The 14,708-nt window shown below is 40.4% G+C and overlaps 1 protein-coding gene across 1 annotated transcript in view; it reads left to right on the plus strand.

Moving 5' to 3' along the window:
• Window positions 1-14,708, plus strand: part of CNTNAP2 (contactin associated protein-like 2) — a 1,206,765-nt gene that overhangs the window by 1,073,545 nt on the left and 118,512 nt on the right. The window contains exon 16 of the mRNA XM_010581816.1: window positions 7,866-8,036. Coding sequence (XP_010580118.1) covers window positions 7,866-8,036 — 171 coding nt within the window. The remainder of the gene's footprint in view (window positions 1-7,865; window positions 8,037-14,708) is intronic.

The raw sequence follows: 14,708 nt of genomic DNA on the forward strand, positions 1-14,708 counted from the left end.
CAGTGTTAATACACTCTTCATCTGTTGACTTGGGGATTATTTTTCCTGTGTGTTGTCAAAGGACTTTTCTGCTATTAAGCCAACATCTTGTGTAGCAATTCCATTTAGTTTATTTTTCTTGATTCATGTTTGGATTAAGTAAATCAGGACACTACCATCTTAATTTAAAATTAAGTAGTAATTTACATACTTCTTTTCAAATGGTATTCTGCCTTGATGTTGATAAATTGTAAACCCGTAGCCCAAGAAATACAATATCGCCATCTCTAGTTTCAGTCTGTGGATATTGTACTGAGGATGCAAGGCCACAGGCTTGCCAGGCTTGCACTCTTTTGGGCCCTGCCTCAAGCTTTGTTTTACTTGGTTTAGCTGAAACACCTTTTTTTTCTAATGACAGGGGAACTATGCCTAGTTTGTTTTACTTTTGCTTATCTTCTTATGGTATAGCCACATTTTTATATATATGCTAGCAAAAAGTAGTTACTTTGTGCAGAATGAGATACTGACGACTAACATAATGGTGCAATACAGAGGAATACACACCTGGTATGATAACAGCATCCTTGAAAAGTGGGAACATGGGATTCAGGGCAGAGGAGTACAGGCATGGGATGATATGAGACTGGGCACTGACTGATACAGGGGACCCTAGGGCTATAAACAACTCACCAATGGTCAAATAAATTCAGGACTGGAGCTGGGTGAAACTGATTTCAGGGGTACCAAAGAAATCAAAGAATATATGCAAAACTTGCCATATATAGTAAATTATATATACATTAAGTGTAGTGTATGTAGTATAGTAAAACATGTATTAAATGTGGCACAGAGTTGCAGACCAGTGAAGAACAAAGGTGTAAATGCATGTGAGCACAACCAAAAATGACACCAAGCAGATCCTTCAGTGAGGAGGAAGATACCAGCATTGTAGTCCTCCTAGCAAAGGACTTGCGATGCTGGCAACTTGCCATCCTTGCTCTCCTCTCCCCCCAACACACAGACCTGCTCAGACTGAAGCTGTGCTCTCAGCCCCACTCAGATTAGTGCCATTGACAGAAGAGGACCTGCCTTGCTTCGAGGTTGCAGTTACACCTTTCAAAATAAGGTGCAACTCAGTGTGAGAAACACTGCCAATTTTCTTTGACTTTTCTTTTGTTTCCTGAATAAATTGTGACTTTCTTTTTTGACTGGAATATCTTTCCTTCTTCTCCCTGCCTTATTTCATTGACAATGAAGTTGGATAAAGTCCAACAGCAAATTTGGATGTTCTTAGGGCCAATTCCACTCACGATGCAGATCTGAAGACTTGAATCAAAGCTGCGATTGTTGCTGTACTGATACCCAAACTGCTCTGAGTGTGCATGAGTAGATTCCTCTCTCCCAGAATGGAAAAAGAAGAAAGGAAAAAAAGCTTGATTTGTTGAGCATAATTGTATGGATAATCTCAATCCATTACTTTGTGGCACAGAACAGTTTTCCATTCACGCATCCATCTTCTCTGAAATAGGAGACTATTCTTACATTTTATTCACATAATGGTTTTGATAGAAAATCTGTTTTGCTGCAGATGAGGGCCCTGGAGGTTTTTGGTCTATTGTAATACATAAGAGCTGCCTGACATTGCAGCATTCGTTCTCTAGTGCTATTGCCTAGCAGGGCTAAAAGCACTGACGTCTTTTACAGTTCTGCTATTGCCATTATCCATTTCAATGGGGTTTAAATGTAAAAGTGAAATTGATGGTGTTAAAGCTTGAATTTCAATCATGCTAAGAAAGAAGATATTGATGGGAGCTAGCAAGGGAGTTCTGGACAAAAATATTGCAAAGGAGAAGCTGAAAGGCTGATTGCTATAAGCCCAGTGAGTCTGTTATCAAGTTACAGAGCTACCACAAATTAAAAGATGTCAGTCCATGTTGCATAACTCAGGATGAGGTGAATTTGTCCTTGTCAGTATTATGGCAACCATCTCCTTCCTCCTCCCTGAGGTGGGACTGCATGAGAAAAATCTTCAAGTCTTTATTCAGCTTTTTATCTGAGATTTAAAGTGTCCCTTCTCATTAATCTTTGTAGTCTGGGTGATTTCTTGTGGCTACAGACTACCGTGCTTCTTGTAAAAATCATACCTTTGTAATTATAGTGCAGTGTTCTGCCTGAGACTGATTCTTTATGGAGCAGTAGAAGAGACACTTCGTACCATTCAAATTATAAAGAACACAGTAACTCTGGGTTAGGAAAACTAATGAAAAAGAGGTAAGGCTGTTTTGCAGGAGCTTAATGAGTTGGATTTTAATTTCCGCAGCAGATAACCAGAACTGTGAGCAACGTTGACACAAGTTGAAAACAGAATCACGAAGTGTTATGTGGTCCATTGAAGCACCTCTGGCACAACTATTGCTCTGATCCTTGCTTGGATCCAGGCAAACATCCATGACAGAGTTTCCTCTGGGGCTGTGGTCAGCTCTTTACTTGCCTGTCTCTGCATTCCCGTGTCCTAAGGCTTAATGTCATCACCAAGAAACATGCAACTTTGTGAAAAACACAGCCATATTTTGGGGATCTCCACATTTATCTTGGGTTGCAAACAACTGAAAAGGGTTGTCTGGTGTCTTGATTTATTTGTATTTGTGCTTCCATGACAGCAACCTGCTCTGTACCTGTTTAATTGGTTTAAATCAAATTTAAATACTAAGCAAGCTTAAAACAACAGAGCTGTACAACAGAGCTGTGGTCTTGATTACAGAATTATAGATGAGGTTACAAAGAAGAAAATAAAATTTAAATGTTGTATTTCAGACTATACTCTGCAATAGAAGTTGTCTGTGGCTTTTATGGTATTTTAGCTGTCTGGAGGGAGGAAGGGCAAAGAAAAGGATGGTGTGTCTCCGAGCACCTCTTTCTTTCCATCTTCAAGATACAAGCCCTTCTGCCTTCCCCATCTTAATGTTTCCAAGCCTACTGCATCCCTGAAAACTACTATCCCTCCTAGCTTGAGTGACTTTCTTACAAAGCAGAACATTTCTTGCAAGACTTTCTCAATCATGTACCATAAGCACACCATTTTGTAAGGTCCAGTTCCTCCTAGGCAATAATCATGACACAATAATTATTAACAGGATGGATTACAAACTTTTCATTTAGAGTGTTCTTTCTAAATAAACTCCCTTTCCCACCTCCTGTTAGTTTGGTATCCCTGCTGCCATAACATCTACCCTGTGGCTTAAGTCCCAGTCCCAGTTTCCTCCATCTACTTCTTGCTCAGCCTAAAGTGGGAGAAAAATGTCTGTAGGATCAGTATGTTCAAACCATTTGAGGAAAGGAGTGTGACAATGTGCCAAAGAAATTTTGAGGCATAGTGACTGACAAAGGTTCCTAGAAAGCAACAATAATAATGTGAGTAAAAAGGATTTTTATTCAAGATTTCCTTAGGCAGCCCCTTTCTTATCAAAAGATACCATTTTCTGATAAAAATCATTATGTGTGTTTAGCAAAACATTTCCATTGTACTCTTAATAAAATGGCTTTTTCCCCTGAAAGTGTTTTGAGATGAATGTATACCGATGTGTGAAAACATGATTTTATCTTTATAGGAATTTGTTATGAAGTCTTTGAAAATGTGTGTCTCAAGCTGCAGGTTTTCCCATTCAATCTGCACTGTTTGTATTTATCCTCTTGCCAGTAGCATCTGCAGCCAATGCTTTCTGCAGAGTCAAATCACAGCATTTTGAATGAAATGTAAAATCCTTAGTGATAGATCTCTTCAGTAGACTAGATGTAGCACTAAATAAGCATTGATTAATTTTGTTTCCACAAATGGTGACATGCATTTCAATATGAACCCATCCACCTATCTGGTCATGCAGTTGTACTCATAGTGGTAGTCCTACTTGTAAGTGCACTGTGGTGATGGCTTGAAATCTTAGCCATATGGCTGGACCCTGCTGGATAAACCCCCAACCAATACCAGTCCTAATAACTCTGAAATCTATATTTTACTTTAAAAACTAAGGAAGTGAAATCTTCTTCTCTGTCTATATAAAGGAATGTTCACATACAACTGAAAATTAATTCCCTGTAAAGGCACTTTGGTGATGTGCTGTCACAGTTAAGGATTTAACCCGGAGTGTCCCAGCATTGCAGACAGAGTCTATGTTAAATTAAATTTAATGCTTTCCAGTTTGCAAGATAATTAAAAAGATATAAATAAAATATTACACAATAAAGAGCTGTTTCATATAGCAGCTCCTACTCTTACTTACTTAATTGCAATAGTAATAATAATATACTATATTGCAGTGGAGGCTACAGTTAAAGGGCTAGGGTCTCATTGCGACAGGACTTGACAAAACAAAAATATCATCCTTTCAGCAAAGCCATTGTCAATGTATCAGTGGAAGTGATTAGTTAAGATAGGTGTCTAACTTGTAGTTCTTGAGCTGTGTTAGGCTCACAGAAGATGTAAGTAAGTGTGGTGTGAACACGGGAGTTGCAGGCAGTGACTGATGGCTGAATGATGCTGGCAGGAAGGCTGGTCTGTAACCAGCATCCCCAGCCAGAGGAGGAAGTCTGACAGCAGAACCCATGGCAGCCGTGCTATTTGGCTGGACAGTAACACAGCTGCATACTCACCCTGGTCTCGTTTGGGATAGTGAGGTGGCTGGGGAGCCTTTCTCGCTGAAGAGCTGTTTGTCTCCATTAGTACTTGAATTTCATAGTAGGTTCCCTGTAGCTCCCACAGCTCTTTTGCTTGTTGTGTGTTCTTTGTGGTTTAGGCTTATAACTTGGCTAAATATTCAGGAAATGTAAAGCTAGGGGACGAACATACTAATTTAATTTATAATGACATGCAAGCATTTCTACAAGGTTATTCAGGGAAGCTAAATTAGCTCCTTAACAAGGATTATATTCCTGACTTTTTGTCTAAGTCCTTCTTACTTCATGTGAGTTTATTCAGCAGGTGGAATAAAAACAGTTTTGAGATTCTGCCAGCGTCTAGCATTATCTCTAGCTCCCAGGAGAAGGAAATGTAGATGTCCAGGTACATCTGCAAGTGGGAAAGTGTGTACAGAAGTCCATCTGGATCCTGTACTAACAGATTATTGACAGACCACTCATGCACCTAGACCATAAGCAACTCTAATACTGAGGGAGCACTCTGAAAAGTGAGAGATGGAAAGAGACCTGAGACCATGAATGAAAATAAAATTCTAGACCTTTTTTATCTGTGTTGCTTTATCACTAGGAATGTTTTCAGAGGAAAACCTTGCGATTAATTAGCAGACTTTTCTTGCCAAAGCTTGTTTATGAGATGAAGATTATTGACATTTCTATAGAAATCAATAATATTCAATCTGGAAATTACCAATTTGGGTAAATGGGGTGCATAGTAATACATGTGTGGTGGGTTGACCCTGGCTGGACACCAGGTCCCTTCCTCAGCTGGACAGGGGAGAGAAAATATAACAAAGGGCTCGTGGGTCAAGATAAGGACAGGAGAGATCATTCACCCAATTATTGTCACTGGCAAAACAGACTCAACTTGGGGAAAATTAACTCAATTTATTACCAATCAGCCAGAGTAGGGTAATGAGAAATAAAACCACATCTCAGAACACCTTCCCTCCACCCCCCCTTCTTCCCAGGCACAAATTCACTCCCGGATTCTCTACCACCACCACCCCCCCAGCAGCGCAGAGGCACAGGAAATGGGTTTTACGGTCGGTTCATCACACATTATTTCTGCCTCTTCATCCTCCTCAGGGGCAGGACTCATCACACTCTTCCCCTGCTCCAGTGTGGGGTCCCTCCCACAGGAGACAGTCCTTCATGAACTTCTCTAACATGGGTCCTTCCCATGGGCTGCAGTTCTTCATGAACTGCTCCAGTGAGGGTCCCTTCCATGGCGTGCAGTCCTTCAGGAGCACACTGCTCCAGCGTGGGTCCCCCGCGGGGTCACAAGTCCTGCCAGAAAACCTGCTCTATGGGCTCTTCTGTCCATAGATCCGCAGGTCCTGCCAGGAGCCTGCTCCAGCGTGGGCTTCCCACAGGGTCACAGCCTCCTTCGGGCACCCACCTGCTCTGGTGTGGGGTCCTGCATGGGCTGCAGGTGGAGATCTGCTCCACCGTGGACCTCCATGGGCTGCAGGGGGACAACCTGCCTCACTGTGGTCTTCACCATGGGCTGCAGGGGAATCTCTGCTCCTGCGCCTGCAGCATCTCCTCCCCCTCCTTCTTCACTGACCTTGGTGTCTGCAGGGTTGTTTCTCTCACATGTTCTCACTCCTGTCTCTGGCTGCCATTGCTGTCTGTTCCACAACTTTTTTCCTTCTTAAAAATGTTATCCCAGAGGCATTACCACTGTCACTGATTGGCTCGGCCTTGGCTGGCGGCGGGTCCATCTTAGAGCCGGCTGGTATGGGCTCTGTTGGACACAGGGGAAGCTTCCAGCAGCTTCTCACAGAAGCCACCCCTGTAACCCCCCCTGCTACCAAAACCTTGCCACACAAACCCAATACAACATGTTGAAAACCAGCTGACCTAGCCTAACTGGTGAATTCAAAGCTATATATCTGTGTTATGAATGCCCATTTCAGCCCCTTTTCACTGCTCACACATGCATGTACACACATACACACAAAATCTCAGTTACAACTTTCCTTCTGGGATGCATTAAAGTAAATGGAAAGCTGCTTCTTTTTCCAAAGCATCTTATTCTGCATTCTTGAGAGAGGCAGAATTAAATGGAGGGGATGGGAGAGGAATATGGAAGGCAATAGTATGCATGTATTTAAACCTAAAGCCTTCTTCTATTAATTCAGATGTTCAATTTAAATTTGAATAGAGATTAATAAATTACACAATTTATAACACTTCAGACTTGGGTGTGGGCCAGTGGTGTTATAGATAAGCAGTGTTGAGCTTCTGGAGCTTCAGCATGCTCATTCATATTCATCCAGTGCAAACCAGAGAACTAATAGCATTATCACCTAGTTCAGTAATCAAATAATGGAAAACCAATCTCTGGGAGTTTTGACTGGAATGGAAAGTAGTTTCTTATTGTGTTTATTAGCTGGAATACTAAGGACTCAGCTGTGGTGAGTTAATGAGTGATATTTTAATAAATTTCTGAATCTGGATACATAAGCAGAAGCATTCTGATGAAACCAGAATTAGCTGTTTCAGTCTCTCATTGGCTTGCCATATCACCTATATCTTACAAATATTTTTGTCTTTGCAGTGTAATGCTACCTTGCACAGGATGTCAGCTGACATGCTAGCTGAAGTACTGTCATAGTTCTTGAGGATTATTATGATATTTCTCCAGTGGAAATGTATTAGAGGCTATTATGGGCATATGTTAATTGTGTCTGTATTGCTTAGCTTCATTTATTGGATTTTTCCTGTGATACATATTAATAGACTTCTAATAGACATGGCTACATTTTCAGAAAATATGGGTCTAGCTGTGTAGAGTAAATTTGAAGACAGGTAAGTTACACGTGAGGTAATGTATGAAAGCAAAACATGTGCCTGAGGTGAGGCAGTCACCAAATTAGTGTTTCGCCCATCTGTCTGATCTCCCATGAATTCAGTGTTACTATACTAAACATGTAGTATCAACACATTTGTGTATGACTGAATGTGATAAATTAGGAACTTTAAAATAAATGTACCATTAACTTGCTCTAACTTCTGAAACCTGACACGCCATATCCAGAAAAACAAGAAGGAGGTAGTAGAATCAAGGTGTTTGGGGGCTTTTTCAGCATAGACAACACTGTAGCATATATTGACATTAAAAGCTTCAACATTTCAGACAGCTTCAAGGGAGTACTGAAACATGTGTCTTTCCTGTCTATCCCATGCAGGGAATTACTGGAATGCAGCTTCTTTTGTTACTTCATCATCCTACCTTCACTTCTCCACCTTCCAAGGGGAAACCAGTGCAGACATCTCTTTCTATTTCAAAACGTCGGCCTCAGATGGGGTGTTTCTTGAGAATCTGGGGAACACTGACTTCATCAAACTGGAGCTGAAATGTAAGTATGTTCTTCCCATCACTTTTCTTGGCACCTGAAGTGGGTTCCTGTCAGATAGTAGGTTTTAAGAAATGTGTATCGTTCAGTAAAATGTGTAAGCTTGCTAAATTCTGGAAGAACTTCCAAATCAAGCTGCTTGCCATATTTTCAAGTTGCCTTACGTGGGAGAAGCTCTTGAAGTATATTTGGATTGTTTATTGAGGGGAGAAATACAAAGAAGGATAGAACTGGGAACATCAGTTATAAAAATGACACTGACCTGAAAAGATTTTTCAAAATTGCATGCCAGATTTATTTCTTTAAAGTGTGTGTCTTCAGCTCTGTGTGCTTTTCTATTTTATCTCACAGTTGTTTTGGAAATAGGGGAAAGAAAGAAAAAAGAGAGACCATCCTAATCAGCACTAAGGAGCCAAAGAGCTGAAAACTTGCATGAGATATTTAAAAGACCTAAAAAATCTCATAAAAATAATCTTTATCGGTGTTATCTATTAATAAAATTGCTGATCTGAAAAAGAGAGCATAATGATATCAAGAGGCAAGGTAATTTTATTATTTAACCATTTTTAATGGCCCAGGGGCAAACTTTCCAAGGAAGGTTCCAAAATCCTCAGCTGTACTTGCATTCTGCTTAGTGACATTAAAGCAGTTGAATTAGGGGGGGGAAATGTTTTACGTCTCCTTTGTTCTCCCTCAACCCAGTTTACTCTGCCATAAACGGGAGCAGTGACAGGCCTGCTGTGCTACGTGCAGCTGTTATTACAGCCTCTTGTGGCACATTACAACAGCAGGGTTACATGAGTGCAGCAAGCTGCCTCCCTGCGCTCCAGCACCGGGGAAAGCATTTGTGCTTCCTTTTGCTGCAGGAGCTACTCATGGACACCAAGCACTTAGCTCTAAATATTGATGCACAAAAGTCAGCATCAAAAGTCACTAATGTTGAAAGAGAAGAAAGTGTTTGCATACCCCAAATAATGTATTCTTATGCAGATTCAATGTGAGTTTCACATGCACATCTAATTTTAAAACAAAAAGCCATTTTTCACACTTCCCAAAGTCTAAAAACACAAATTAGAATGTGGAAATTTAGAAACCACCAGAACGCCCCTTTAAAATGTAACTAAATTTTCCCTCTGGGTAAAGTAAAGTGCCAAGTTCCAAGTGGGTGACAGCTTCTTTTCCCTCTTTCTACAAGGAATTTAGTTGATGTTCCTTAATCTCAATTTTCTGTAATCTGCAACTCGTGCAAACCAAAATAGCTCCTATTGAGTCACAGGGAATAGTCTCGTTTGTATTAACAAGGGGCACAGCCCTTTAATAATAAAGGGGCAGCTATCTCTAATTTCAGTTTGAATTTAAGTAGTGCTTACAGTCAGCTAAGGTGGACATCTCCAGAGCTTCTTGCTCTTCTACTGTACGGAAGGTATTCTCAGCCACTGTATTTATCAGACCAGCCATGCTGTTCACTTAGCTAAAAGGTGACAATAACAGTGAATAAAGATGACTTGGCAGTGACTATAACTCTTTTGAACTCAGCACAGTTTAAATAACAATCATGCTGCAGTGGCTTGCTGAATACATGCACCGGTTCAAGAAAACATGTGGCAGTGTACCCCAACTATCATTAAAAAGGAGTTTAATTTTAAGCCTATGCTTGAGATCCACTGACTTTGATGGGATCTGGCATACATGTAAATTCAACCTCTGCCTCATGTCCCTGAATCTAAGCCTTAAATTACAAATTCTTGATGGCAGAAATTGAACTATCACCTGTAAAAACAGTCTTTAAGGTCAAATATACTATTATTGTTTAAAGTAGTAAAATGCTCTTGATTAAAACTGTCCTGACTGTATTTGCTAAAAAGTACAAAGCAGTTAATTCAATATAATTGCATTCACTCTAGCTTTTCTTTCCTGGAAACTATTGCTTGAAATTTTCAGAGCCCCAGAAAATAGGCCTTTCTGTGACTTCAATGTTCTACCAGTCAGAGCTCAAAAAGAGTTGAATACTGTGGGTTTAGTAACAAAGAGAAACTCATTCTCTCTTCTGAATTACACGTTTGTTTAATGAGCGTTTTGTTTTATGAAGTTTTCATTTTTGTTCCATTCTAGTCTGCACTTACACGGTTTTGGAATTCATTCAAATGAAAAGTAAAGTTTCAGAATTTCAGAAGTTCCTTACATGGCTTACAGTAGCCTCTGCTGCTTCTTAAAAGTCTGTTTCCCCTTGACAGAAGTCCTGTAAAATTAATACGTGAATTTGTTTCTTAATGAAACATAAAGTTAAGTCAGTAAGGTAATTACAGAATTACCCCTAAACCCAGAAGAAGGTTTCCTTTGGCAAGCCGCTTTCTAGGTAACCCATCAAATTCTCTAGTAGAATGGCTATTTTGTATTAAAGGTTTTTGCCTAATGGCCGTCATCACATATTTACTGCAAGCTGCTGCACTTCAAACAGTTGGGTGCATCGCTTTTGACTGTTCATTGCCTTCTCATACGGGTACAGTCCCCATTGAAGAAGAATGACTTCCTACAAAACCTGATCTTGATTTATTTACTTTTTATGGTTCCAAAAGGAAAATGTTGAAATCAGTGTCCTGCCAGCAGACAGTGCAAATTCTATTTTCATCGTCCCTTACATGTGAAATACCCGTGTGTACCTGTAATATATGGTTAGTGATGCATAAGCTTAGCTCTGCAGACCAGGAACTGAAAGGTTGTACAATATCCAGTATTTTAATCAGCTTGCTGCACTTGGTGAATGCATTAGGGAAACAAATAATTCAGTCTACAAAATTCCTAGCTTCAAGTCTTTGGAAAGGAGTTTGCTATTGCCTGTTTTATTCTGAGCACAAGGGTTGTCACTAGGAACACTCATTAAATTATTTTACTCATGTGCTGTCTTGGAGCTTCTTATGGTCTAATAACTGCACAGATTATTTTCTAACTCTCTAGATTTCTAAGAAAAGGAGGTGGAATTTGCAGTATCTTGAAAAGTAACTACATGTGCCTTCAGCAAAGCCCCAGATTGCCATCTCTGAGGAGAGGGGGAGTACAGGAAGGAAGGGACAAACATGTATCTCTGATTTAAGAAATAGCTTTCCAAACAGCTGACAAGGAAGACTGTCATGGAAAAAAAACCCCATGATACTATGAATGTGGCTGAAGTCTTTAGTTATTCCATTTATCAAGCAGCTCCTCCGGCAAGCTTGTATTTGTCACCATTCATGGAACAGTTGGCAGAGATGTAGAATTACCTGAAGCCTCAGTTTTTACATACATCAGTAAATCTACAGAACCCCATTATTTTTATAGCTGGCTGGTCAGCTGACAACAACTAGGATTGCTTAGAAAGGAGGTAGTTGGATAAGGTATAAATTTTTCAGTAAAGCAGTGCTTCCAGAAAACATATGTCTGTGCTTAAAATTTCTGGATGTTTTTTAAATTAAAACTGTTTTTTAGACAGAGAAAAAAAAAGATATATTCTCTTTTAGAGCTTTCCTACACAGTTTCAGGAGGGTTTAACCTAAAATCCAGTTTTCCTATAAAAACACCATTGAGACCACCATTTTTTCATTTATGCAAGCCCCCCCCTCCCCTCACCATGGGCATTTTTTTCCTTCTTTAACCTTGACCTACCTTTTAGGACCCAAAGGTATGTAAACTGCTGTCTACAAAGCCTGCCAGGGCAACAGTCTCAGACAGTTCATTGTCAGTGCCTTTCATAAAAGCAATCCACCAAAAAGCTTGAATGTTATTTCAAGGAACTGTTTGGCATGTTTCTCAGAGCCTCTCATTTGCTCCCCAGTGTGTACTTGAAAGCACCTATGAAATTTAGTGACCTCTCTCCATGTAACTGTACTTTGTATGTGCAGTAGAGCTGGCACTTGCTCTGAGAGGTGATTGGGAGTTGGCTATAGCATGCAGTACTTCTATGAACTGAAATAAGCTGCGTGGCCCATCAGAGACACATATCTGCCGTAAGAGACCCACCTACTACTGCTAACCAGTTTAGCTGGCCATTGCCCTAATTCATCCTTTGCCTTTACCTGCGTCCCCTTGTTGCAGAGGTTGGGAGAAGACCTAGCATGCATGAAACAGAGATGAAACAGCAGCCCGTATGTCAGCCGACAGCAACATGGATCCTTTAGAACTTCTCCAGCAATCCTAATGTTCTTTTTTTAAGCACTTCAGGGTTGAATGTTGCCAAACGAAACATGCCGAGAATTTCATTCTGAATTCTTGAAGACTCTCAGCTCCCCTCCCCATTCAGGTCTTCCTTGCAGTCATTCCTCCCTGGAAATGGTAGCTTTGCATAACAGAGCCTGGCTAGAGCCATTGAGGTGCAAAGAAATAAGCCTCCAGGATCCTAACTTGAAACTCTGCAGCAGGCAGGGGGCTACCTAAAATCTGGCTGAATATCAACATATCTGGCTAGGGTCAAATGAGCAAGAGTATGGGTTTGTACATTTATGAGATGTGCATTGAAGACCTTGGAGAGTTACGACTATGAAAACCCAACTACTTCATACCTGTGAAGTGTTTGTCAAACAGACCACCTTTGAATTTTCTGATCAAGAGAAATCTCAAGTTTTGGAAGAGATGTATTCCTGAAAGCAAATTTTGGAAGGGGCATATTCCTGAGAATTTGGGAAGAAGTCTCTACCATCACTGTTTTGTATCAGATTCCCAAGACTGTTGCTCTAGAAAGCCTGTGGTGAATTAAACTATTTCCAGAAAACTGTCTTAAGGACACTGTCATATAATTCTAATGAAAAAGATACTCTACTCACTTCTGTACTTCCTCTCATCCCAGTACCTCCAAGCAATTTACAAACACTAATGAATTTTGTCTCAATTATTACTCTGAAGTAAGTAAACAGCAAGTCAGTTTTGCAACAGAAAAAGAGATGAGGCTTAGAGTGATAAAGGTCATCTTGTGTTTGATCCTGACATGAACATGTAAGAGAGGAAGGAGCTTTCTTATTCATTTATTGTGGAAAGATAGAAATATTTACAACCACTACATTCAGAGATGTCACTTAGCTGATAACCCCTGCAATGCTAGCTGCCCTAAAAGTCTCCCCAAGGAGCAACCAGGGAACTTGGCTGCTGTGAAAGGCATTACATGGAGTAGCTTGCTAATAAGAGCAGCAATATGGCTTCAGGATGGGTCTACTTGATCTGTAGTCAAGGGATACTGACAGCACTCTTAATACCTAACATTTGCACTTCAAGAGAAAAGTCCTACATTGCTTCTTGTGCTTAGCTGTTTCTAGGCTGCGTATTTGAGACATAAGTAACTTCTCCAAAATCAGACAAGAAGCAGTGACAGACCAGGGACCATGATTCCCATTGCTGTTTGCTTCTGCCCAGACAGCATTCATTCCTCCAGACTGAATGCTGTAACACATGACTGATTAATAGATTTTCTTACAAATTTTAATAACTTCATTACTTCTTTCTCCAGAGGCATCCTAAAATGGAATTCTACCATACCAATGAGTTTTCCACATGATACTCTTTGAGTTCCCATACGTTAATGTAAATGCAGCTTACATTTTCCACTGCTTTATTTTTCTAGCTGGGTAGGGAAGCCGGTGTGACCTTTGTTGTTTCTTTTAATTGAGTTGTTATTTTGCCTTCCTAGCAAAAGGTCACGTTTTTGAAGAACAGTCCCCTAGGAGAGCATGTTGCATTAGTGTCAAAGAATGCACAGGACACTGAGGAATCTCTTCATCCCAGGGGCCAGTAAGAAGTTATCAAATTAAATGGAAAAACATTAAATTTCTTCAGGGAAATTTTTGACCCAAGTGTTTTTACAGCAGTATTTGCAAACTCTTATCCTATTCCAGGACAATATGAAAGTTACAAACAACAAAAAAAACCTAGTCTGAAGAATTGCAAGCGCCATTCTTTTAAAGACGAGATTCCTCTTCAGATGAGGTAGGTGATGCAGAAAAGCCTGATATTCAAACAGGGCAATTTATGGCCCATCTGAGAAGGCCAGTTCTACCTGTATCCTTGTTCCTAATTAGCAGATGAGGATAGGTGCCCAGGTTGGCATGTGGGAGCAAGCCAAAGAAAGCAAATAAACAACCCAGCTGGGGAACTGCCTAAAACTGACCAATAGAAAATCCTACGCACAGGGCTGTGGGAAAATTAAGGCCATCAGTAGCTCTTCTGTAACTAGCTTGGATTCTGACAGGGTACAGGTTGCTGGGTACAAGTTGCTCTGCTTTGGTCTGCCCCAGTGTCAGTATGGCATTCATGACCCTGCACTGCACAGTGCTGTACAGCATCCCCTCAGCATTACCCCTCTCCTTTCAAGGGTGCTGGGATGCTTTTCTCATTGCCATAAATGCCACTTTAATAGTCATTTTATGTGCAGTGTCTTATAAATCAGTTACAGCTCACATAAAGTTCAAGGTGGAAACTGGTTGGCATTCAAAAAGCATAGTTCTCCCTAACTTTGGTTTCTATTGCACTAAATACATGCAACACATGGCAAACCGTTGCTAGCACTACCACCCACTAGCTCATCTCAGGTCTTCACCCTCATTTTCAGTCTACTTTCTGTTACATTCTGTATATGCTTTGTTACGTTCTTCATGTATGCTGATCTTTTGCTGCAGAAAGTAAATATTTACTATACTGCACAAAATTACCAGATGT

This window comes from Haliaeetus leucocephalus, unplaced genomic scaffold (assembly GCF_000737465.1).
Source record: "Haliaeetus leucocephalus isolate CR32 unplaced genomic scaffold, Haliaeetus_leucocephalus-4.0 Scaffold808, whole genome shotgun sequence".
NCBI lineage: Eukaryota > Metazoa > Chordata > Aves > Accipitriformes > Accipitridae > Haliaeetus > Haliaeetus leucocephalus.